The following is a 26,604-nucleotide window of genomic DNA, read 5'->3' on the forward strand; positions in this document are numbered from 1 at the left end:
GCGTCAAATATTTTAACGTGATTAATTACAAAATTTAATTACCGACGTTAACGCGTTAATTTTGACAGCCCTACTAATTACTTAAATCCCCCCCCCAAAAAAACATGCTCCAGGCAGGGATCGAACCCTGCATCTCACATCTCTATCATGCTACGCGGTCTACGTGAGAAACGGAGGAAATGATGAGATGTATATGATTATGTAAATAATAGGTTTAATTTTGCCAATATGCGTTTGTGTCGAGATAGTTTTATGGATTGTACATCATAAACACTGGATCCTATTTCTGTGCTACTACTATTTGGAGCCTGAAATTCTACTTCCTGTTAACTTGGCTGACCAACTTCCTTTTGAATCAAGTTCTGTGTTGCTCCCCTGCTTGTTCCACACTTACCGCTCCCTACTGGACTGGAGTCATATCAGCTGCACTACAACAATGAAAGGGAGATAATGTGCTGTCATGGATCAGCTCTCAATGAGACTAAAGGTTAATTTAAAAAAATTAAAAAAATTCTATAGCACACTAAAGAATGCAGGCATGAGGCAGAAAAACATGAAGTGTTAATACATTCTTATATCCGTTGCTGTTTATTTGGTTCTGAGAACTGAACTCTTTACAACAATTTGTGTTTGAATGTACACTTACAAATCAGTGAAATAAGTTCTGGTTTTGCAAACAGTGGGCCCCTTCAAGTTCATTAAATACCATAGCTGTCATAGGCGGATGAGCAACATTCAGTAGAGGTTAAAACCAGGGAGCAGTAACAATACAGTAAACAAGCACGCACCACCGATGTCTCCACCCAGTTATTCCAATATGGGAAAGGCTGGAGCTAGTATGGAGATATCACATTTCTATAGAGATACATCTGCAGTGAGACCCCAGCATTTTTGGGGGGAATGACTGCCATTTCACAATGAGCCCTAATAATGTTGGTTGAAATCATAAAGACAGGTAAATCAAGTCTGTTTTTTGTTCCTAGTATTTACATACAACATTGTGGTAAATACCAACAAAACATTGGATTACCACTTCAAGAATAATGTGAACAATAACCAATGGATATTTTTTTTCCAAAACAGTAAAACATTCCCAAATGAGTTGGTCAACATATTATGCCACTTCCTTTTCATTTTTAACATGATTTCGCAATTAAATCTGGGCAAGTGAACCTCTCTGAAAAGGCCCTGCTTACCTTATTTTAAGGCCATTCATATATTAAATAAGCAGTACAATCCCTGCTATTAGTGAAGCACCCAGCAGCATGATCTAAAACTTAGTGAGCTGTATAAGCTTTATAGGACACAAGTTACAGCAGTAATAAAAGAAAACATAAAGATGATAATCGTAATAAAAATACTGCAGCTGTTTATAACGATATACCACACTGAGGGATGTACTCATCGGGACTGCATTATACTTTTTCTAATGTTATTTTCTAATGTATATCTAAATTCGCTACAAATACAAAAATAATATCACAACAATATATTTCTGACCATTTTAGGGAGGTTGGGGTTAGGTGAAGAGAGTGGAAGCAGGAGAGGAATAGCATGACAACTCTGTCAGTGAAAGTGAAGGCCAATTCAGCATGTATCAGAGGGACAACAGGAGAGTCTCATAGTGTGCATTATGTAAAACATGAGAGTCGTGCCTTTAGCAATAGATGTGGAACCATTAGATACAGAGTATATGCCAGTCAAAGTATGAGTGATCTACAGAGAACATTTCTATTTTGGGGAATGAGAAGGAGAGATATAAGCAAAAAGAGTGTAACACTTGAGTGACAAGATTAAGGTGTTGTCAATCTGAAGAGCAATGATAAATATGTCTACCTGATGAAAGACGAGATGAGAAATACTTCACATGTTAAGAGTAATGGCAAGATGCATACACATGGTAAGGGTGCGTATCTCTTAATCTAGTGATTGATCATAGAGATGTCAACATAATAAATGATAGGACGAGAGGTGTGTCAATCAGAAGGAGTGTGGTCAGTCAGTCAGGGGTGAAAGAGCACAGGTGAGATGTCATTCTGAGGGGTTGTACAGGTTGCCAGAAGAGGGCAAGTGCAAATGTCCGCCAGTCACGTTGGGAAGCAGGGAGAGGTCTGGTAGATTGTTCAGCCGAGAGCGCAGCTCCTTCCGTACTTGGGTCACACGTGCCAGTTTACGCTTGTACTCCTGAAACAACAAAAATAGGTGTGATTATTAAAACCAGAATCATTTTGAGGTACAACTGAGGATCTAGATAACACATGGAATACAGTATATTGTTAATGTATGACTTCAGAAAAGCATGGCATTCCAATTTTAGGAATATTTCTCTCGGGTGAGGGGTGGTTGTTAAAGACCCAAAGGGACTTTGAAAGAGAAAGAGAAATCGTTTTAGGTCAACTACCTGTATTATTTACAAATAATGTGAGGTCAGTTACCCTCACAAGTAGTGTCACACTGTCAGAAAGTGGCTTTTTCACTGAAAAGCATATTTCAGGCTGTCTATTTATCCCTGTTTATATTCAAGGTTCCTTCAAGATCAAGATTCACCATATGTGGCATCCAAAAACCTGGATGATTTAGGCAAAATGTCCGACAACCATTCAGTTTACCTACAAGTGTCTGATTTACTAGCCTTATTTAGGCCTGTGTGACAAGTCTAACCATTCAAATAAGCATCACTATTATAATAGAAAATGGATGCATTGATGAAAAGTGCAGCACAATTCTGTATTCACTCCTGAAGACTTGCCAGAAAGTGGCCAGAGTCCTGGCACTAATGCTACAACCCATTTCTCCACCCTACTTCTACAGTTTGGACTTGTGTACATTCCCACATACATTTTAAAGGACATTTTTAATGGGCACTTACACCAATTCATTCCCATTTAAATCCATGTGGGAAAGTGCATTCTTCCGGAGAAGGGTGGAGAAATGGATGTATGTGAAAATGCATGTTGAATGCATCTTGCGTCTGGTCTGTATGTTTGCTAGATGTGCAATCATATTTACTGAACACTAAATCAGTATCTATATGGATTTCTTTTAAACTGAGAATGCCTTCTAATACATCCTATAACTCAACTAGCATAGCATATGGAAAAAAAAAACATTCACTAATCAACCCCAATTCCCCAATCCTCTATACACTTGTTGGTATCTGAGGGGTTTGGATGGGTGTAAGCAAGCAATATAGTAATAACTCATCCTTGCGCTCTGATAGGCTAGGGAGAATTTTCTCCATACTGCAGTGCTCACACCTATTCAGTCCTTTCAGGTCTCATAGGGGTAGTGAGTAGGGGGTTTACAGCTGGACACCAATTACATTAGTGGCTGGGTAAGTTTAAAGACTGCCCTGCCTGTTTCAATTTGTTGTCAACTGGATTACAAATCACATGGAAGCTTGTTGTCATTAAGTAGGATTGCTTACAATAACTCTTACATTTGTGAGAATGTTGTGTAGGTAAATAATTAGAAGCAGCATAAACCTAAGACAATTTTCACAAGAGTCTTACTTATTCAAGATGTGTTCTATTCTTGTTGGCTTGATTGTTTTTTTTGTTACAAATAGTACTTGTTTACGCATGACAATTTCAAAACATGGTTTTGAAAACATGTTTCAATCACTAATCACTGAGGTATAGCATCACATCAATCAACAGTGTGCCTAACTTGGTACTCATGTGCAGTACCTCGTAACATAGGAGAAGTTTGATTGTTTGTTAATGTCTATTGCTATGACACTCAAAAATGAAGTCCAACAAACTGGACTGGATTCATGTTACCATCACCAGTAGGAACATATTTAACAGCAAATAACAGCACTCTCACAGATTCAGTTTTATTCTTTATTTCCTCTTTCTTTCTTTTATTACAAGAGAGATTTGTTGAACTGCAGACACACAGACCAGTAGACTTAATCTTGCTCAGTTCCTGTGGATAAAGGCTGGACAGTTAAGCATTCAGAAGGTCAAGTTGATTAAAACCCATAGCAGAAACAGTAGGAAACTATGGAAATTGTGTGTAGTTGTTTTGCAAAAGTGGGGTGAGATGAGGTTTGGCTACAGCATTCTGGGCCTGTACTTACCAGGAGGAATGAACTACACTAATGAATATATAGAGGGTTATGAATCCTTACCTGAGATACATGATCATAACCTGAGTTTTTGCATCGATATCCAATTCACATCAATGGTCGAGTTTTAATTAAGCATTCACATCTCAAGTTCAAATTCAGCCCATTGAGCTTAAACTAAAATACTATTCTTTCCCAGTATAGACAGGGGGACTCTCCAAACATACAACTTGGTGAAAAAATATCACAGGTTATTAAATGACACGAATGGAAATACATCACTCAGAAAGCAGGGCACATAAGTGTAAAGGGGACATAACAGAAGGTGAGACAGACAAACAAATAAATAAATAAATGGCGAGGCTGACAGTAATGTTGGTGAAGGAGACAAAACGTGCAAAGGAGACGATAAGAGACATGCAAGACTGACAAGACAGGGACGGGAAAGCATGTGAGAAAGAAAATAAGTGATTATTCACGCACTTCTAGTTTCTGCTCGTTCTGGACCAGGCCGTCCCTCTGGCTGTGCAGAAAAAGCGTGATTGTACGCGTGAGCTGCCGCCGGTCATCAATCTCCGCTGCCAAACGGCCACTGTAGTCTGCCAGCAGCATACACGCCTCCTCCACCAACCGAGACAGACGCTCCCCCGACTCCTTATCTGAGACACACACAGCGAATGGGGGGCAGAGAATACTTTAATCTGAGCTGAAATGGTTTGGTGAAACCGATGGTGTCAGTAGTGTGTGTGTGTGTGTGTTTTCTCTGTAGCTACATGGCGGAAGGTGGGTTGTGCCTGCTTACCTGTTATCCTGTGCAGCAGTGACGTGTCCTGCACCTCAGCGGGCAGGGAGGAGATCCGCTGACGCAGCGCTGAGTCTCCAGACGCTGCATTCTCCAGCTCCTGCAGGGCCCGGATTAACTCTGCCGTCTGAGCAGGGAGGACAGAAGGGGAGAAAGGATGAGAGAGGATAAGAGGGAGGGAAGGAGAGGAGAGGAGGAGGAGGAAACGGGGAAGAAAGGCATAGGGGAAAGAATTGGCAGAATAGGAGTGGAGAGAGAGGCCCATACAGCAGTTAGAAATTAGGTAGAATCAGTCCTCAAAACAAGAAAAGGTTCCATCAAAACAATTGGGATGGGTGGAAACAAGAGGTTAAAGTTGACATTTCAACCTTAATTTTTACTTTAACAATCGTTTGCATACCTCGGCCTGGTCGTTGGCCTGTGTGCAGGTATTGCAGCATGTATTCTGTAAATCAAACTGTCACAAGTCACATTTTCCAAATAGAAGGCCAGCACTAGGTTAGTTTAATTCAATCCGTAATAAATGTTTCTCAAAGTTGCATTCTGAATGTTCTTCCCTTCTATCGGCTGAAAGTTGTATACTTTTGTGTGTGGTGACCACGATGTGGAGTCAGCTGGCTAGGGCAATCTACCAATGCTAACAACACCATTTGACTGAAATACTGTGTTTAGGATGGACAACTTGTCACATTTAGTTTGCTTGGTGTATCACCTTTTATATAGTATATACTTAAGTATAAGTATATAAGTATATATCCACCAACAACTGCAGATTTTGAGAAACATTGATTACAGATTGAATGGAACCATCATGGTGCTGGACTTTCCCATTCCGTTAGGAAAATGTGACTCATAATGGTTTGATGGATATACAGAATTCATGCCGTAATACCTGCACAGGGGCCACTTGTAAGATTTGCAAACTACTGCTTAAGTAAAAATTAGGGGTGAAATGTCACTTTAATACAAAGGACCTCTATTTGGTTCAAAACATCTTGCCATTGCATCTCACAGCCCTGACCACACAACACCCAATCCACCCCTCCACCCACATGTAGGTGTAGGGTTGCCCTGTACCTGTGGGGGCTCTGCTGGGGAGCTCTGGGAGGCAAAGTCCTCGTCATCTAGTTTGATCTCCTCATACGGCCTCTTCTTCGCCTTCTTCTCTCCCTCTGTGGAACACAGAAAAGGGGTGAGCATGGAACATGGAAAGAGAGAGATATTCTACCTTGCCTATCAGATATCATCACATTGCTTCTACCTGTCGAAACCTTTTACAACTACAGGAAGTGGCTGTAGAAGGTGTAGAATGAGAGAAAAGAAAACTATTGAGATGCAGTTGACCTGCGTTTTCAGTTACACTTACGCAGGACTTGCGAGAGCTTGTCCAGCAGGTTGTTCTCGTACACAGCTCTCTCCTGCCAGATGGACAGAACCCGACCCAGCTGTTTCTTACAGCCCTCTTCCCCGTCCCTGCAGACACACAGGGCAGCAAAGCCGAGTTCAATTAGTCATCAACAGGTTTACGTATGGGGAGGGGGGGGGAAAATGGTGGCTGAAAGTTTTCAATGGATTCAATCATTTGACGCAACTGATACTACACTAGCTATTGACTGTAGCTTTTTTTTTTTTTTCTCCATTGTAGTTAGCCTACTTCAATTCACAATAGTGAGTTAGGATAGAGAAATATGCCAGCTAGAAATATGTAGGCCTATTTCCTTTAAAAATGACATTAAAATCAACATGTATGTTAATAATAAAGTAACTCTGGTGACCCTCTGGTTTAGGACTGTTTTAAGGCCTTTCTCATCCCTCACCTGGACACGTGTTTGAAGGCATCAACGATGATAGGAGCAAAGTCCTGGGTGAACTCTGGTCCTTTCCTCTTGCTGTTCTGGATGACATCGTTGGCTAGGTAGAGGAAGGTGAGCTTCCGTGACACCTGGGCTGCAGAGAGGGATCACAGTCAGCTACAAAACACACAGTCTTTATTGAACTTCAATCAGGAAGCATGCCACCTGGAGGAGGAGTCAACAAATCCATCTGCTGGGATTGAATCACGTGCACAAACAAAAAAACATTTCTACATTGACTGAAAATGAGAGCAGAAAGCTTCACATAAGTCTAATTTAAGGTAAATTAGGCTATCTAAGCTATTGTAAATTATCATAGGCCTATGCTAAATGAACTCAAACTAATAAAGCACCATTGTGTTGTGATCTGATTACAGATTAAACAAGTTTTTCATGCTCTGAACAAACACACAAGGCATGCCATGCCTCTCCCTGGTTACTATGCTAAATGTTGCTAAAGAGAGTGATTCAACCCCAGCAATCAGCCCCACATGAAAGGACAATCTCTCAAGCAAACACACACTCACCATGGTTACACAGGAGCCCCAATGATGAAGAGCACATTTTAAGATCCATCTAAACCCCCACTCCATTAATGTGAAGGCCTAGTATTGTCTTACAGCTTTGATGTAACAAAACAGAAATGTAAGATATTACTGGATGCTTAGCCTATAGCCTAGACACGGTATGAATAACATCTGATTTATCAGTCCCATACAGCCAGCTAGAAGCACTCTAGTCATTATAGAAAATGAAACACCGACACCTATTTATTCCTGAAGTAGGCTCAACATGAGTTCTCAACAGTGATAACCGGGGAACGGAAGAGGCCACTGAATGCTACAAAATGAGAACACAATAATGCTAATCAGAAGTACTGGGAACCCTCGCTAAAATAGCACCAAATGCTGTTCCAAGTCCCCAGAAAAATCCCAGCTCCCAAAATACAATGACCACCTGGGATGTCATTAGGCACTCGTACCCACAGGAAAACACTGCAAACATCAGAATACCACTTGATGTCTGTGCACATGATGAGCTCCTGTTGATTATGCATCATTAACACTGAGCAGTAGATAAGATAAGCATAGACCTGACACTCTAAATGCTTAGTCTATATCCGTGCAGATAACACCCCCTTACTTTGCACATCAAAACATCAATTTGGCATGAAAAAACACCACAATCAGGCGATTTTAAGCTCAATCAGCTGAAAACGGTCAGCAACAACACAACAAATGGGTGTGGCATACAACAGGAACCCCCAGGTGCTTACAAATGACTTGTGTGTGAAAATGTGCAGGAAACTGTCGAGCACTATGTTTTTTGTCATAATTCTGATGTGAGCATTCACTGTGACAAATGCCCCCCCTCTCTGAAGACACTGAACAATTACTCAATGAAATGTGACCAAGCTAGACTAACAATTGGATATCGTTGTACAGTGATGAGGCGTGTATCTGCAGATGGTGTGTGTTTTTGTGTCAAACCACCTTTTATGACTTTATGGCAATGACTTGGAAGCGAGACTCGGGCCTCGTGTCGATTAGCACATCTCTGAAACAAGACCTAGCTAGTAGATTTCCCCCACCCCCCTACCCGTTGGCATAGTAGCTGAGAAAAACAACACCATTCACAAAAACAAGTTCACATAGCCACAGACTGATGATGTTACAGTGCTTTAATACTAACTAGCTCGATAAGAGATGAGCGAACAACATATTATATGATGCATTTTGATGGGTAGGTTGTGGTTGCAGCACGACACTCACTATCCAGATCTAGCTAGTCAAGCTGACAAGAAATCGCACATCATTATCAAGTACTAGTGCTAATCACCGCTACAGGGATATATTTCTGATTGCAATCATTCATATGTAGTTCAACAGCTCAATAACGTTAGAAGGTAAACATTACATTTATGAATATATCGATTGCTTTAACATTCTAGCTACCTTTTTTCAGTTCGTTGAACCAGACGCTAACGATGGTCTTCGAGTGTTTTCTATGATGGATGAGCCACAATGACAGTGTCTGAACACTTTGCTGGGAGTTGCTGAGCTCCGATAGTTTCTTCTCCAAAGCTGCCTCGGAAAAAGCCGACATATCGACCCGTTTTCGGGGAAACACAGAGGAGAGCTGGTAGAAATGTCTCTCCCACACAGTTGTAGGTCGTAAGTTAGCAGCTAACAGGCTAGCTGTTGCCTTGTGCAAAGCTGCCTTGTGCAAAGTCTATGGTGGAAATCAGAGGAGGCGGTCCAGTTGCCTTTGCCCCTGTTTGTTTACAGACCGAATCAAAGCCCTTATACGTGCGCAGGTCTCTGTGTTTTCATTGGCACATTAATGGAAGAGGCGGGATGTAGTGAATCTGAAAAATTGTTTCATTGTTGTTACATTGTTGTTACATGTTCACATTCATGATTGCATTTGCCATTATGTCAGATTTGTCAGTATGCATTTGTCGAAGTTGAATTAGATTCACAAGAACTGTTGCATTACATCACTGGGGACTGCCAAATTGTACCATTGACTCAAACAGGTGTAGGGGACATTACAGGCCCCTACATATAGTTGAGACAAATAGATATTAGTGATTTTGGACAGGTTCAGAGGAGAGGATTGTTGAGAAGACACATGACACAGACTGGATTACACCTTGCAACATCACATTTTAATTCTGAGCGTAGGCTGTCAATGGAATCTGGATAGAGGAAGTGGCCCAAGTGGCTGATCATTCATTAGTAGCCTGTGAGTGCATGAAGAACATCCTCAGACAGGTGATTTGCAATCAGCATTGGCAAAGAGATTAATTTTGGGCTTGTGGACCACTACGTGATGTTTAGAGGTGTCTCTATAGTCAAAGTAGTTGAGATTCAGTTTGCTCGCTATTCTCCTTCCTTGGCACTCCAACAACTGTGAAGAGAGAAATTACAGTTGTTCTAATGCAAGTGGATGAGTTGAGGAATGTATATTTTCATTAATCTACCTCCTGTAGTAGTTAAAATATGTGAACAGGTAGATGCTCTGCTTCCTCAGTGAAGAGCAGGCCTAGGAGTTGTTATAAGGGCATTAATCTATTCTAGACAGTCATTCATCATTTCACTTCACAAGGATACCTCATATTTCTCAGAGAAGCCACTAAGCTCCCTCTCTTCAATCTTGTGTCCATTCAGCATCAGCTTGTACATAAGACGTCCCTGCCCTGAAATTATGTCATAAACATGAGCCTGCATTTCCTTGAGATTATCCATTATCCAAGGTAAACAACTACTGTAGGTATTACCTAGTACCTGACTGTAAACTTTAAACATTAGTCTACTGATTCAGATGCCATCATATCCATAACCATAACTTTGATTTGATTGACCAGCACTTAAAGTTTAATCAGTGAACCCACCACTCTTCTGGGCGATCATTCGAATGTAGATTTGATGCAGAGGGGCCCTATGGCGTAGGTGGGTGTAGATGTAGTAACGATACTCTTTCTTCTTATGATCAATCACAAGGCGACGGCGGAAGGCTCCAGAACAGATCAGCCATAGAGAGACACACAGACTGAACACTAGAAACCCTGCATACTTATGATGGTCCTGAACCAGAGAGAGAGAGAGAGAGAATCAATTGCAACGGTCACCCAGACTGAGAACTTGAATAAATGGGAAAACGTTAAGTGTTTAAAAGTGTTTATAGTTTTTCAAAAGAGAGAAATCACAGACTGAGATACATAAATACACACTGAGAACATGTTTACAGTATTAGCTTATAGCCCACATGTTGCGTTTGGGCTGGACTCAAAGAGTCACTCAGTTTCAGTTTCTTTTGCTATTCTGTCCCACAGTCACTCACCCCTAGCTCCATGTTCATGTAAGTGGCCGTTCCAATGGTAGAGGCAATAAGTAGCAGTGATCCTTTTCCAATGTTTTCATGCAGGTATTCAAGAACAAACACTGCAACACATTGTGTTACATTACAAACAAATGAAACAGCAAAGCCCGAAGGAAAACTGAAAACAAACACAGACACTACTGAGGCAGAAATAAAAGACCAGTAAAATACAAGCGAGAGGAGTGAATGACTAGATCTCTCACAGTTCTTTTCTTGAGTGAATGGATAGCTGGGGTTCTTCTTGATCTTGTCCGTGAGCGCTTGCTCCGTGTTGGAGAGCTGATGGTCCCATGTGCCAAAGATTCCTATAGTCATGGTGCTGACAGGCAAACTGGAGAAAGTCGAGGAAGAAAAGTATAGCCTAATGTCACTTTTTCCTCCGATGTCATGGGATTTGATATCATTCACATGTTAATATAAAGGCTACCGATGGAATATCAAAGTAGGCCTATGTATGAACCCCGTGGTTCAAATCATTAGAGATACTCACCCTCCTAATATGCATGCATTTCTTATCCTAACAAATAGTCACAATTTATCACATTCTGTTGCCCAATTTCAACTTTCTACCACCTGCGGCATACAGTAGCTGCTTTGACCATAGGAGACTGAAGGCAGTTGACAACATTAGGTTGTCACGGTAACCAAGTCATTATTTTTGTCTGGTAATATTCCAGAATCCCAGGAGTCTATTGTCAGTCATCCCCTGAGCTTCCCTTAAGTGTAGTGGGCTCATGGGTTCTGCTACAAGGACCTCTCATAATGTATCCCTTTCACAATGATTGTCAAAGGAAACATACACTCACCGGCCACTTTATTAGGTTCAACTGCTTGTTAATGCAAATATCTAATCAGCCAATCACATGGCAGCAACTCAATGCATTTAGGCATGTAGACATGGTCAAGACGACCTGCTGAAGTTCAAACCGAGCATCAGAATGGGGAAGAAAGGTGATTTAAGTGACCTTGAACGTGGCATGGTTGTTGGTGCCAGATGGGCTGGTCTGAGTATTTCAGAAACTGCTGATCTACTGGGATTTTCACACACAACCATCTCTAGGGTTTACAGAGTATGGTCTGAAAAAGAGAAAATATCCAGTGAGCGGCAGTTCTCTGGGTGAAAATGCCTTGTTAATGCCAGAGGTCAGAGGAGAATGGCCAGACTGGTTCGAGATGATAGAAAGGCAACAGTAACTCAAAGGTTGGTGGTGGTGGTGTAATGGTGTGGGGGATATTTTCTTGGCACACTTTGGGCCCCTTAGTACCAATTGAGCATCTTTTAAACACCACAGCCTACCTGGGTATTGTTGCTGACCATGTCCATCCCTTTATGACCACAGTGTACCCATCTTCTGATGGCTACTTCCAGCAGGATAACGCGCCATGTCACAAAGCTCACATCATCTCAAACTGGTTTCTTGAACATGACAATGTACTCCAATGGCCTCCGCAGTCACCAGATCTCAATCCAATAGAGCACCTTTGGGATGTGATGGAACGGGAGATTCGCATCATGGATGTGCAGCCGACATATCTGCAGCAACTGCATGATGCTATCATGTCAATATGGACCAAAATCTCGGAGGAATGTTTCCAGCACCTTGTTGAATCTATGCCACAATGAATTAAGGCAGTTCTGAAGGCAAAAGGGGGTCCAACATGGTACTAGCAAGGTGTACCTAATAAAGTGGCCGGTGAGTGTGTTTATGTGGTGGAGTAATCTGCCCTCTAGCGCTCCCCCACATGGCTATTCAAGGAAATGCACATGTGTAAGAGAGGAATTAGAAAAATAATTCCATGCTTTTAAATCCATGTGGAGAAGTGCACACTTCTGGAAAACGGTGGAGAATTGGGAGGCAAAAGTACTAGAAAGAAGTACAGGTTGATCTGAGCATAGGGGCAGTTTTGATGATCAATGTACTTCCATTGATTCTTATGTTACCTGTATGACAGAGGCCTGATAACCATTACTGAAAAAATATACTGCAGACAAACTCAGTGCAGGATTTTCTGTCATACAGGCCAGTTTTGAGGAGTGACTGGGATGTTGTTGACCCATGGATAGTTTTCTCCCATCTTAATATTTGACTCTTTCTAAGTCGCCTTTGGCCTCATGGCGGCACATGAACGTTTCATTTTTCTCCGACTGCTCACTTGGCCTGATGTAGTACGCACTATCCACTTTTTAATGATACACAGGAAACGTTCAGAGATTAATGTTTATTAATAAAAAATTTAAACCACTGTATTTGTGCACAGATGGAGTCCCTCCAACTTGTGTAACTTGGTAGGGTTATTTCAGTGCTTTGTACAAATTTTTGTTTGCCATTGCTAAGGGTTCATATACTTATTCACACAGGACATATTGGTTATTCATATTTAACTACTTCTATAAAAAAATGGCTTCACTTTGAATGTGTGGAGTAGACTGTGTAGATCAGTTTAAAAAAAATAAATAATCAAAATTAAATGCATTAAAATATCAGGCTCCAACGCAACAAAATGTTGTATGGCTCTGGTTATACCAAATCATACTCACTGTCTGTTTACCCATTTATACTATACAATAGCTACTGTTTGAAGAAGCACTACAACTGTGCTGTCATAATCTTACAATCATTATCTCTGATGCAGCGCATGTGCCTAACAACTGTGAAAAAAATTAACAGACACAACTCAAATAAATGATTTTCCTCATTGTATCTCTTTTAATGGAACGCAAACAGTAATGTAGAGGAATGCAATTCCACTTTTAATTTAATGCAAATGTACAGTGCAAACAGAACTACAAAGCCCAAAATTACTCTATACACATCAAACCACTAAGGAGTTGTATATATACATACACATTTAGTTAGATACTAACACAAAAGTGAAATCAAAATTATCAAAACAGGGCTGCAGCACAATAAAATACTCTCAATACTCACCATGTGTCTCTCAGAAACATCCAGTATGCAGTGTGCGATAACAGCACATGCAGAGATAGGGAAGGGTCATGCAACAGGAGTGAAATTAAAATTCAGAGATTCAAGGCTTTGTCATTTTCAATATGGCTTTCATATTGTAGTGGGTAATTTAGTCACATTTTAGGTTACAGCATATTATTAGCAATCCATCACTGTTAGTAGAGGAGTGTTAAGAATTGTTCCTGTCTTCTCTAGGGCTCCCATCTATGTATCCCCTTAAACTAGAGTGTTCAAGTATTTACACTGATCCTTCATCTTTGAGCAGGCCTCACAGAAAGTAAATCCTCAATAAGGCCAAGAAGGCCCTTTTTAACATCACACATCAGAAGGACAGAAAAGTGAGTGGCATATTTCCTGCTAATTTCAGCTTCAAAGCAGCCCTGCACTCTACAGCAACTTTAATAAATAGTTCATTAATAACTTGTTACGGAGTCCTTCAAGCCCGGTGTCCATCTAATTGTTAGTCATAAGTCACAAGCAACTAGTGATATCTTTAACAGCTCTGTATAAAAATGATCAGAAATTCCAATACTTCATTAGTTATAATGAAAAAACACAACACTTAACTCTACAGAAAGACAAAACAAAAGGAATAAGGGAATTAGTGAAGAAAGGAGAAAGATAGATTCAAAAAAAAAAGAAAAGAAAAGAACCCAATAGAACATTCCACAATTAGCTTCGTTATCATAAACAAAATAATTTAAAATCACCCAGCTCTCCCCTTCATTTGAAAAGAAAAATAAACAATCAAGGATCCACAAAGAATATACAGTATATAGACTATATATTCATCTGTAATATTGTATAATTGTGGTCATACATCCAAGTTTACGCAAACTTCCTTCATTTATTTCATAAGTATTTTGGTATTTGTAATGTTTGTCTATGCAGTGATGTCTAGTGAAGTGTATTTTCCCATCAAGCATCACAGCCATACACTCGCTTGAGCATGCCTAGAGAGCTGGTCAGTAACTTAGCATCATATACAACAACACACTGATCTATATACAGCTACATAACAAGCAGGCTAGGAGAGGTATCTCTCTGGTGTGTTTAAGTTGTCTTTTTTAGCTGTGTTTAAGTTGCCATGCAGTTACTTTACATTGGCAAGTAGAGGAGGAAGAGGGGGAGGGAGAGAAATGGCAGGAAGGGGTTGTTTTAGTTTTAGTAATGGTTTACTCAATTAAAAACGCTTGCCTGCACCAAAGCATTGCATTCACCATCAGGTACCATAACTCCCTCACTCACTGCTTTCAGTCTCTCTGCAGTGCTTACAGACAGAAGAGGTCTACTGGGTTCAGATATAATGGACATTTAGAGAAATACTGTAGCTACCATCTCCATGGAAGAAGAGGCAGATTTTCAAGGGGATAGAGCAAGCAGAGCGGTCAACACAAGGACTGTAAAAATCGGAGTAACTTCTGTCATTGTGATAAACACATTTTGATGGATTTTAAATAAACAAGTAAACAAAATTCCTTCTTGGCTGCATTCTACGACAGACCTGCTGTTGCAGATGGCAGAACAGTCTTCTGCCACCCAATTTGTTTGCTGAAGGGGAGAGGGGAATGTGACTTAAGGGTGAGATAGGGAACCTCAAAGTGGAGAAATGATAGAAAAAGACAGAGGGGGAAAGAGCAAAATTCCACACTGATGAGGTTTTTTGACCTCCACCCATTTCCGCTAGAGGGGGCCCTCACTCGCGGGAGCGGCCTACGATCGCCAGGATATAGAGGAAGATGTTGATGATGTCGGTATAGAGGTTGAGCGCGGCAAAGATGTACTCCTCTGGACTCAGAGACAGCTTCTTGTTGCCGAGGAGGAGCTGGGTGTCCACAGCCAAGAACTGCAAGCAGACAAACATGGAGTCAGTCAGATCTTGAAGCATACTCAGTCATATAATACCGTATGTGGCATCATCATAACTCTGACCATTGCACACATCTATGGGGTATGGGGGAGAAAATGAGTTGTATGGAAAGTTGGGATTCAGTTGTTGGTGGAACCGATTAAGGTTTGGAATGCTGTTTGTTTTGCTGTACTACATCAGGCTGACATAATCACAGCGACTCAAGAGTTAGGTATCAATGTCCTCACGTCTCTGTTTCTTCCTCATCCTCCCTCACTACTCCACCGCATCCCACTACCACTGGAATTAATCCCTCACTCCACATCTCCCTCCTCTCATCTGTCCATCTCCTTCTCCCTCTCCATCCCTCTCTCATGTCTTATGTCACCATTTCCACTCTCTCCTCCAGGGATAATTTCAGGACACCAGGCCTGGTTTTCCAGGCCTCTTCTCCAGATGTCATTCCCCATTCCCCTATCCAACTGCAACTAACACTCCTCTCCTGCTCCCTCTGTGTCTTTTTAAGGCATTTAGTTCAAGGTAAATGAAAGCTTTGGGCACAACACTGTTTCCATTTCACTAATCACATCACCAGGGTCACATTTCCCATGAGGTTCCCAAAATCTATGTTTTTTTACTCTTGTTTCGTTCTCACTTTTCCACTCTGCAGATGAAATTAGCCTCAATTCTAAGTGCAGGGGGCAGACTGGGCTCAATCTGAGCTAGAGAACTCAAATAATAGCAGCATTCCAGGATTGGCTGTTGACTGATAGCCCGGTCAGACGTCCAGACTCAGTCTCAGCTCCCACAATGCTTCACAACAGTTGAAAAAGAAAGACTTTCCCTGACCATTTGCATATCAACCATGCGTCATAAAAGACAAGACAAGTCAGATATACCGATCAACTGAAGAAGCCTTCTTTCCTGTGTGCTACTATCTCACTAAGACCATGTCGGTGGAAACCTTTTTTATATATATATTCCAAGTGTCACAGTTATGCTCATATATATATATATATATGAGCATAACTGTGACACTTGGAATATGGCTACTGTGAGCCAGCTTGTTTCCCTTGTATAAAATCATCCGGTTGCTCCACTTACACAGGTGAAGAGCAGGGCTCCCAGCGAGGCATAGACGATGTGCAGAATCCTGTGGCGGATGAAGATGCAGAGGATGGAGAAGAGTAGCAGGACGATCAGGCACACGAACAGGACACCCCGGCAGGAAGTGAAGTCATACTTGCTCTGAATAAAAGACAAACAGGATGGATATGTCGAGTCATCTTGCCGTGAGGAGAGTTGAGGTTTAAAGGGTCACAGTCACATGTTCACAGCACAGTTTCACATTAGGGTGAAGGAGAAATGGTGAGTCAGAAAGAAAAAAAAAGAGAGTGAGAGAGAGAAAGAGTGAGCGATTGTGGGCAAGAGAGAGAGAGACAGAGAGAAAGAAAATAGTCGAGTGTCTGAAAAACAGATTGATGTGGATTGGAGACTAAATATATGTGGCACATTACCTTTATCACTTGAAACAAAATATAAATCTAGGGATCTCAAGAATGTGTGTGTGTGTGTGTGTGTGTGTGTGTGTGTGTGTCTGTATGTGTGTGTGTACTGACCTGTAGTGAGAAGAGCACGACGGTGAAGCAGACCACAGCAGTGATGCCCACGGCCATGATGACCGTGTCAGTGTCGTAGAAGCTGGCAATCATTCCCACCATGTAGGACAGGCTCAGGGTCAGGATAGACTGAGAGAGACACATGCAGGACACAGCACTGTAAGGGTCACTCTCAGGACACACTCTTCTCATCCTTTCATTCACACTTAGAAAGGCAACACTTCGATCACCATCAACACGATCTTCATGTTGATTGTTTCTACAGTACTGATAACACTTTCTGTTTTAATTTCTAATAAGTCTGACATATTGCAAGTTTAATTCTCAAACCCAACCCTGGTATGTTATGAACAATGGGAGCCTATATATTGGACAGTGCAGCTAAAAAAAGCACGGGACAGTGAAGAGTCGCACCAATGCCACCAGGTTCCAGGGGTGTTTGCGGCGGAGGTCTCCACAGCAGCTGAGCGCGATCAGAGACACAAAGAAGATGGCGTAGGACACGTAGTACGTCCACGGGTTATGGCGCACAAACACCTTGGCATCTTTCACGAAGGTGAAGACAGCGACGAAGGAGAAGGTGACCAACAGCTGCACGGTCAGGACCATGAACACCTGAGAGAAGACAGAGAGAAGCACAGACAGACCGAGAGAGTTAGAGAGAATTGTTACATCACATTTAGCTGACCTGAAGGTCCCAGGCTCATCACTCAGCTTTGTTACAACCTTTTTTTTTTTTTTTGTTCATCACATTACATCATTACTATAACAAAGTGGTCTCATTCATACCACAGAGACTTATTTTTTCCTTAGTCATTCAGTTCCTGTCCTTCCCCCCTCCCTCACCTTCCTGATGAAGGCCTGTCGGATGGTCTTGTCCTCGAAGCCTGAGTTGGTGAACTCCTCGTTATCATAGTAGGAGGGTGGCGTGTCTCCATGGTAACCAGGGCTGCCCATAGGAGCTGAATAGAAAATAACAGTGACAAGTCAAAAACAGCAACAAAGAGTTTAACAACTACAAGGGTGTAAACTATTGGCGAATTAATGTGTGTCAGCCCGGTGGTTATGTGGTTAACATAGGTCATTTGATGAGCTCAATTGATCACTATTGATTGGTCGGTCAGTGAGGCGGTTTGGCCTTCAGAGAGCGAGTGGTGCATTTTTTCAGCACATTGGGTTAATGAGGGACAGTGAAAAAGACACAGCCAGCAGTTTTTCTGGGTAATTATACGTCCCTCTAAGTGGAAAACCAAACAGCGACCTAAATAGAAAGAATTTCCAAATCGTGCCTTTCACATGGAAAATTATAGAATGTTATGGCACATAAGGGGAGTTGTGTAACAGTATTATAACGTATCTGAGCACACTCTAAAACAATGGCACTGGTGATTATGAAGGTAGTACAGCTCCCTAATGAAAAAAAAAAACAGCACATCCCACGGTAGGAGAAATAGGCTCATATGGACAGATCTATGGGCCGAAATGTGCCTTTGTCCCAAGTGTAAGAGAGAGAGGTAAAACAAGATCTTAAAACAGTGTTCTACAACAATGCAGCAACCCCTCATTGCGTGGGTAGAGGGGCGGAGTTGCGACAGCTACAGTACGGGGGTTAAGGGGAATGCACCCCTAAGAAGATTTTTTTTTTAGGAGACAGCTGTTAAATGGTCAATTCTGGTGGCTTGAAATTAATGCTGGACATCATGAATCAAGGTCAATTTCATTAACCTGAAGTTGTCTGGTATACACTCAAAATACTACTGTCTGATAAGGTGGTCTTCCGGAAGCTGGTTTAACATCTTAGAATTACTAATAACCGGAAATATAACCTATCCCAGCCTTACTGTATAAAAAAATAAGTTAAAAAGCAGTTGGCTGGCCTATGCTAAGATTTTAAATGTTATTATCTATGTTGATCAATCAGGATGTCAATAAATCCCTTAATATTCCAACCGTCAAGCTCACCCATCCCTCATTTGGCTCAGATTCTGCCTCAGACTGGTGATCCTCTGCTGCCTGCGGCTGTCTACGCTACCTCTCTCTGGCTCTGTCCCTCCAGAGCCTGTGTGTGTTTTCCTACTGCTTAGCCCTAATTTGCTGCTGACTGCAGTGAATTAATAGTGCCGCATTCTAAATCACTTAAATTGCATTTAACATATCTTCATTACAAAATGACAGCGGTATGCTCCAAGGAAGGTCTTGCGACGGAAAGACCCCCATAAATCACAATTTTGCATTGAACCCGAGTGTGCAGAGACTTCCTTCAATTGTTACTCTCCCTTTCCTGCACCTCAGCTACAGTGAGTAGTCAGGACACTCACGCCAGTTTAACCATTCACTGCATGAAAAATGGTAACGCATGCCTGGCGTATTTGGATGGCTCCACTCTTTAGAGCTCCCTGCCTGGAATTAAACAACCACAACTTGCAGGTATAAAATATGGCAGGCATAACTTAACAGACCCCCCCTGTAGGTAGGACACATAGAGAGCGACCTGTCGGGTGGAGGCTGGGGGTGGTGGTGGTGGGGGGGGGGGCGCGGGGTAACCACACAAAACTAGCGCTCAGTCAGTACCTCTCATCGTCAGCACAACCATGTAACTGTTGGATGCTATGGAGGATCGTTAACTTGGCTGTTTTTAAGCCTCTGTCCCATGAACATGTGACTGTGTTTGTACGTCAGTGTGAACCAGCTGTTCCGTCAGCTGAGGGACAGCTGTGACGTGGACTGAGTGCCCTGACTGAACTAACACTAGCTTAAATCGGGCGTGCGGCAGATTCCTCTAAATTACAAAAATATATGCATTACCCCCGCAACTGCTAAATGATTATTATCTGTGGCTGTGTGTGCTTTAAAGGCTACTCTTCACCTTGCTTCATCGAATCTGGCTCTTTTTGTGAAATAATCTATATAAAAAAAAATATATATGGACATTAGCTATTAATTATGAACACCTCAAACTGTATCAAGGAGGCGATAGACTCAAACATCTGCTGTAATGAGAGACCTTTTGGATTTTTTAACTTAGAGCCACAGTTTTTCCAGGACATAATCAGGAAATTGATTCTTCCCCTTTTCTTTGATTTAATTTGTAACCAATTCATGTTTATTCTGTTGTTGTAATTTTCATCTTCACTCAGAGTCAGTCCAGGGTTTGGAAGTGAGCCCTCTCGATTTCAACCAGTGAACTTTCTCAGGAGGACCTCAACAATCAACCCTGTTGCTCACCGTTGGGGTCCACAGCAAACCCTGGCTGAGGTTGTCCCTGCTGGTAGGGTCCCTGAGGGTATGGGCCCTGGGGGTAAGGCGTCTGAGGGTAGGGCATCTGTGGGTAGGCCCCCTGTCCAAACCCAGGGCCTCCCTGCTGGAACGCAGGCTGCCCATAAGCTGCTGGGGGTGCCTCTGGGGCCTGGGTGTAGTTGGGGGGGTAGTTGGGCGGGGCCGGCGGCATCCCAAACCCGGTTTGGGGGGGTCCGTAGACACTGGTGTGGAGGGGGTTGTTCTCCCCCATGATAGGGTAGCTGCACTTGTCCTGAGACATGGTCTGGCTGTGTCACTGCGATCCTGAGAACGCGCTGTGGGAGGGAGAGAGAGAGAGAGAGACAACAAAACTTATGAGTTACACGTGTATGTCATCACATGCACATTCCACTGCCTGGTGGGGACCATGGCATCAGAGATAGCATGCTGGACCACAAGTTCCCGAACCTCGAAGATTCTCATCACTAAAAGTCAACAGAAAATATCCACATCTTAGATCAACATCAGAACACAGAACCAATTTAATCTCTGTTTTGCTCACTTTCCTCTGAAAAAGGGACAACAGGATGTTGCGGTCTTCTTGACCACCGGCACCACGGCAAATACTCAAACAATGTGTGGCTGATTAGAAAGGTGACAACTAGAGAAAAGGTTTGGAGGCAGGAGGCCAATACCGTCTTCCCGAGTCCAGTCAGAGTTGTCCCTGGGCGTCAGGTATCCTCCATAAACACGGCTAAGAAACTTACACCACTCTCCTCTAAGGAGACGGAGGAGTCACCGACAGAAAAAAAATTCTGTTCTAGAATGGATGGGTGATCTGGAACATTGAACTAAGCTCTGGACAATATGACTGAAACAAGAGGATCTCTATCATTTGATGACAAAGAAGAAACATGATCTCTCTGTGCAGGAGCGCGTAATGCCTACCTAATGAGGAGAGAGAGACATCATCCACACGTCCAAAGACTTTCCTGGAAACCGTGTTTCTCCAAAAAGCATTCTTGCACCAAGTTACTGTTGCCATGGACACAATGCAGGTTGTGCCTTGGTAACTAAATGCATTATTCATCTGCTTTGTTTTGGCAAGAGACTTACACACTTACACAACCATTTCTCAAAACTAAATACTGTATAAGTGTTGATATTAGTTGACTGGGGTCTATACTTGAACATTGATATACTTCAAATACTTTTTATAGTAGTTGTTTTCTTTGACTTTTTTCCAAATGTTTGACCAGAAGTCAAAGCCTTTGTTTATCCCTAATTTTTATGAAGGAAAATGGTCCAACATTTTATTTCTGACTTCTTTCCCTTTCCTTTTTATTTGACACCCAATTTGATATGCTCCAAGGAACTTCACATTTAGGCTACATGCAGGTCAGAGCCATGCGTTTAAGGGTTAGGGAACCATAAAACTAAGTCCAATTTAGCCCTTCAGTGTGATTTGGAGAGGATCCATTTCAAATGTGTTGAGTGTTCAGGCTACATAGAGGAATGCTTCTGCTAAGGAGGGTAGCAAAACTGCTGACTTCTACTACTTGGCTGGCTGGTCCCCCTCAACGTGCGCACGCACACGCACACACACAGCTCTAATCCTGCCTCTATCACACATGCAATCGGATGAGCAAGTGAAAGCAGCGGAGTGGCATATCAGATCACTACAACATCAGGCGTCGTCTTCCTCTCTATCCCTCCCTCTGTCACCCCCAGGCCTTGAATAACTGTAAACAGTTATGTAACACTGTCCCATTTCATCTGGTTGCCAAATCCTGTGCCCTGCTCCTGTCTGTGTCCATCAGTCATGACAGGAGACCTGGCTGGTTACGCTTAGCGTTCTGCCTTACACCATCTCCATTGAGACCACAATGGATCGCAAACCTCTATCTGAAAATCTAACTTTGCTTTTGTGACAAGACTTAGAGACAAGAGCGCTAACCTATACCAGTACAATTCCTCTAGGACTGGCCCATAGTTCGTCACCTGTGAAAACATCAATAGAACATCATGGGTGAACTCTGGCTGTAGACAAATGAATGACTGCGGACCAGTTCAGAACAGCTGAATAGTAGTTTTGCTGACAGACCAAGCATTCCATCCACACCTCTCCCCCCCCATCACTCTTTCATAAATTACACACTCAGACAGACACTCCCTCCCCCTCAGCACACATAACACATACACCCACAACCCAGCTCTATTAACTAGTCCAGCAGGGAGAAGCATGGTGTTTAGATAAGAGACACCCTAACCTCTGTGATATGATAGGCCAAACCACCTGACATAAGAATAAGCTTCAGTCATGGGTCAAAGTTAATTTCTATCTGCCTATTTCAATGTATTTTTTTTGATGGATGGGAATGTGAGATTACTTAACACACCACTGGCCTATCTGCTAGTGCAGGGCCACAATTAACACTTATCTACAGTGACAGCTGATAGTAGAGGAGACTCTGTTTCACGTATCAAGCAGAACAGCAGAGAACCGAGCCTGATCAAATAACTCCCATGACTAATCATCATGTGACACAACCATACCATGTGATGAACTCAGCATCACTTCAGTTTCTGTTAAATATTTTACCATGCAAAGTGTTTTCAACATTTCCACGTCTTTCAAGAGAATCTGCAATGATGTAGGCCTAGGCCTACACTAAATATAATACATGTGCCATTATCATCAACATAAATATATATATATATTGAGGAGTTATGTACATTTCCTCAAACATCTTTACAGACAAACATGGAAAAGAAGCAGGCTCTTTTTGCAGTGAATCTCAAGACTGGGCCTATATGTTGCAAGTCAAGTGAATGCTTTAAAATGTAATCTTAGTTCAATTTGAGGCTTTAACACACCAAGCAGTTAAACAGGCCTATATATGGACACAGTCATCACAAGGGCCAGCACAAAAGGTTTTTTATTTTTTTATTGTCACAACAAACAATTTTCTTTCCATTACAGTTTTCTGATATAAAACCTGGGTGAAGGCCATTGCAGGCTGGAGTAGCCTAAATGGAACAATTCAAAATAAGACTGCTGCTTGATTGCTAAACTTAGTTGTTTAAAGACACACTTGACAAGCCAATGCAAATGTTTACAATCAAAGTGCAACCTAGGCCTACATCTTGGATGCACAAAAGCATTTAATTTCAACAGAATCAGAATCGCAATAATATCCATTCTCCTTACTAATGTTCCGCCACACACCATTGCAATTCCCCAATTCAACATTGCAATAACGTTAATCTCTTCCCCCCTCCTCCTCATCATCAACAACAACAATAACAACAACAACAACAACGGCAATTAGAGTGAGGAAGGAGAACAATGCTTGTGGCACTGTTTGTTCAGTTCCATAAGGGTTCAAAGGATAGCTCAAATCCTCTTAGGAGAGCCGGTCCACGGATAAAGACAGTGCCACTATCTCTGGCTCCTGCTGGTATAGTTCACCACAGGAATTAGGGGGAGGAACTCACTGTCTCTCTGTTGTAGCTTGTCTACATACAATTAGCACAATAACTGGGCTAATGCATGTATAACAAGCTGTGTGCATGACTGAGCAACATAGGACAACATAGAAACAACACGACACAGCAGCACAAAGCACTGGGGCTTAGTTATGAAAGTCAGCAATGTCCCTCGACTGCTAGGAGACAGAGGACCACAAATAGGTCGGGTGTTATCTTTGATGCACAAAAGCGTAAATGGAAGGAAGTCATGGTGAATTCAACAGTTCATGATCAGGATGTGAATCCCCACGTCTCATGTGGTTGTTTGTTTCTAGAATATGAGATGCACATGAAAATATTCTAGGCCTACGGACTAGGTCTTATATGATTGAGAATGCATTGTGAGCTAGACTACTATTTTCATTTCACCGTAGGAAAGGGGAAAAACCCTCAGCCAAGTCATAAAACTATGCCACTTATTATTAACACCTGGAAATTCAACATTATAGAAGGCAGGCTGTGGCCAATGAGCTGAGCTCAGTTCATGGTCAGTCCTCACTGTCTGCCAATGCAGCAGAGTCAAACAGGATGTTGTCATGAAGACATGCAGTGCAGCAGCTGCAGTGCAGCAATTCAAGCCATGTAAACCTGAAGACCCCTAACCTCTTGGTCTCAGACATGTGCAGTGCTTAGGAATGGCTAGACAATGCAGACCCAGGGACAATACTGGAATGAGGCCTCTCCTGTCTCCATTCATTGGCTTTCTCTGATTGTAAAAGTGATGGACTAATATAAACCTGAAGCGGGCTTAACAGATATTTCCATGCCTGTTACAGAGATTCAGTAATCCCTGGGCTTGGTTCATGTCCATCACACAGAGCCACGGTGTCACAACGCCAGAAATATCCAAGAGCGGCTATTAGCAATGAACTCATCTTTCTCCTCCTGAGTGTTTACAGATAGCGGGGGCGACAAAGATAAGGCAGATAAGGCTATAAAAAATCCCCCCCCAGAAAAGGACTTTCAACAGGCCAGCCAGGACGTAGAGGAGAAGGTAGGCTAGCGCAAACCAACTTGCATCAGACAACATCATGCATGTCCAGAACACAGGGGCAACACCAGGAGGACAGAGGGGCCGTGTATCAGATGGACATGTGTTTTTTTTACTCCTATGTTCCAGGAATATTCCACTGGTCAACAGCTAAGCCATAAGGGTAAACCATCCAGCCTGAACTGTAAAACAGGAGCAGGCCGTAAAATAAACTATTCATTGGGAGTAGATTGTTGCCTAAATGTTTTTTCTAAATGTTGAGTAAAATTCAAGTGGATCAAAAGGAAAGGACTATAAAGTTGATGATTGGTTCACAATTCTGCATAGACTGTATATAGACAGAACAGAACAGAGACAATGACAGACTTGTGTAATGTTATCTCTGTTCTGTCCAGGCTGCTCTAACACAGAAGATTACTTACTATGTTTAAGTTTAAATGTTGATAGACATAACTGTCTTCGCAAGATAATTAAAACATCTCTCTGCAGCATGCCCGGTGCTGTTGGCTGAAACGTAGGGGAACAGAAGATTTGTATAATAGCTAAATAAAGTGAAAGCAGCCAATGGACATTCGCTGTGATCATCATCTCGCAACATTTCCCCTCTCTCATGTACGATAACAGCAATTGCTACGATGCATTCGTTGACAGATCTATCAAAATGCGCGGTGCTTTCATACAACCAGCAACAAGGCCTAGACTCTCACATCACTCGGATAAACCTAGCCACAGCCGCCTGATAAATTTATCAGATGAGACGCTTGTTTCTTTTTTTAAAGCGTCGCTTACTCCCCGACGGCGGTGTGACAGGAAACATCTCTAAGCAGGTGTTATCAATCGCAGTATGCTGATCAGTAAAACAATACAAATAAATCATGATTATAATATCACAGTTCATCCATATAAGACTGAACATCCAAAATGACGTGATGAAATAACGTGCATTGCGGGTTGCAAACAATGGTTGCAAGTCAGTCTGTGGTCAAACGAGATCGTTCAGTGGCTATAAAGCAAGCAACGCGACCACTGACGTGTAGTATAATCAGAAACATGTATCCAAATGTCAAGGAAATGGGTAAACTGAAAAATAAAGATGTAGCTTGTCAACCAATATCCCATACATAATTTAGCTGCAGAGTCATAATATTGGACGAGCTTGGTCACACCATGCTATCCTGCGTTATCTGGCTATCTTAGCTAAGCTGTGTAGCAAGCGCGTTAGCTAGCTAGCCTTCAGGAGCGTAGATCCTCCCCGGGTCTGTTGAGAGAAATGTCAGAATTCATCGCCAACTGTGTCAAACCCGTGAGACACTGTCCTACATTTGTTATATAATATGACAAGCTAACGTTATGGCTGAACATGACGGACAGATTGTGACAGAATAAAGCCAACGACATTATGCGAGCTAGCTGCCGATAAAACGATGTCAGAGTCAACAATGTAACTGTACAGTGTACATCATTCAGCTTACATTCGAAATCGATGTAGCTAGCTAACAATTTCCAAGTGAAAAACACCCGTACTTACCTTTCTAGATTGTACCTTACGTACAGAATTAGTCTAGACGCTTATTTAATGAAAATTCCCGTAACTGTTTTCGCTTGCGGTTTCGCTTTGGAATATCTCCTCGGCGGTGTAAAGCCCAGTACAGTCGTCTCAGTGACTGACGTCAGCTCACGATGGTGTCATGTGCTGAGAGGGAATCACCAAAACGTTCCACAAAAATCATGTCCCCTGTCAAAACCGGGTGTCTCAATATCATTATTCAAGCTCAACAGATTCAAGAACCATGAGA

The 26,604-nt window shown here is 42.2% G+C and overlaps 2 protein-coding genes across 2 annotated transcripts; both read right to left on the reverse strand.

Annotated features, from left to right (window-relative positions):
* Positions 1-585: 585 nt before the first annotated feature.
* Positions 586-8,951, reverse strand: LOC310812454 (regulation of nuclear pre-mRNA domain-containing protein 1A-like). Its single transcript, XM_083681027.1, has 7 exons — positions 8,683-8,951; positions 6,692-6,821; positions 6,241-6,347; positions 5,952-6,046; positions 4,875-5,001; positions 4,556-4,731; positions 586-2,184 (listed from the first exon to the last, which is right to left on the reverse strand). Exons 1-7 carry the CDS (start codon positions 8,831-8,833, stop codon positions 2,032-2,034), a joined length of 939 nt encoding a protein of 312 aa, XP_083537153.1. The 5' UTR covers positions 8,834-8,951; the 3' UTR covers positions 586-2,031.
* A 4,344-nt stretch (positions 8,952-13,295) lies between these two features.
* grinaa (glutamate receptor, ionotropic, N-methyl D-aspartate-associated protein 1a (glutamate binding)) lies at positions 13,296-26,439 on the reverse strand. Its single transcript, XM_083680020.1, has 7 exons — positions 26,337-26,439; positions 20,275-20,621; positions 17,896-18,011; positions 17,464-17,664; positions 17,050-17,178; positions 16,535-16,678; positions 13,296-15,427 (listed from the first exon to the last, which is right to left on the reverse strand). Exons 2-7 carry the CDS (start codon positions 20,585-20,587, stop codon positions 15,278-15,280), a joined length of 1,053 nt encoding a protein of 350 aa, XP_083536146.1. The 5' UTR covers positions 20,588-20,621; positions 26,337-26,439; the 3' UTR covers positions 13,296-15,277.
* Positions 26,440-26,604: the final 165 nt, after the last annotated feature.

The sequence above is a fragment of the Argentina silus genome (assembly GCF_951799395.1).
Source record: "Argentina silus genome assembly, chromosome: 11".
Classification (NCBI taxonomy): domain Eukaryota; kingdom Metazoa; phylum Chordata; class Actinopteri; order Argentiniformes; family Argentinidae; genus Argentina; species Argentina silus.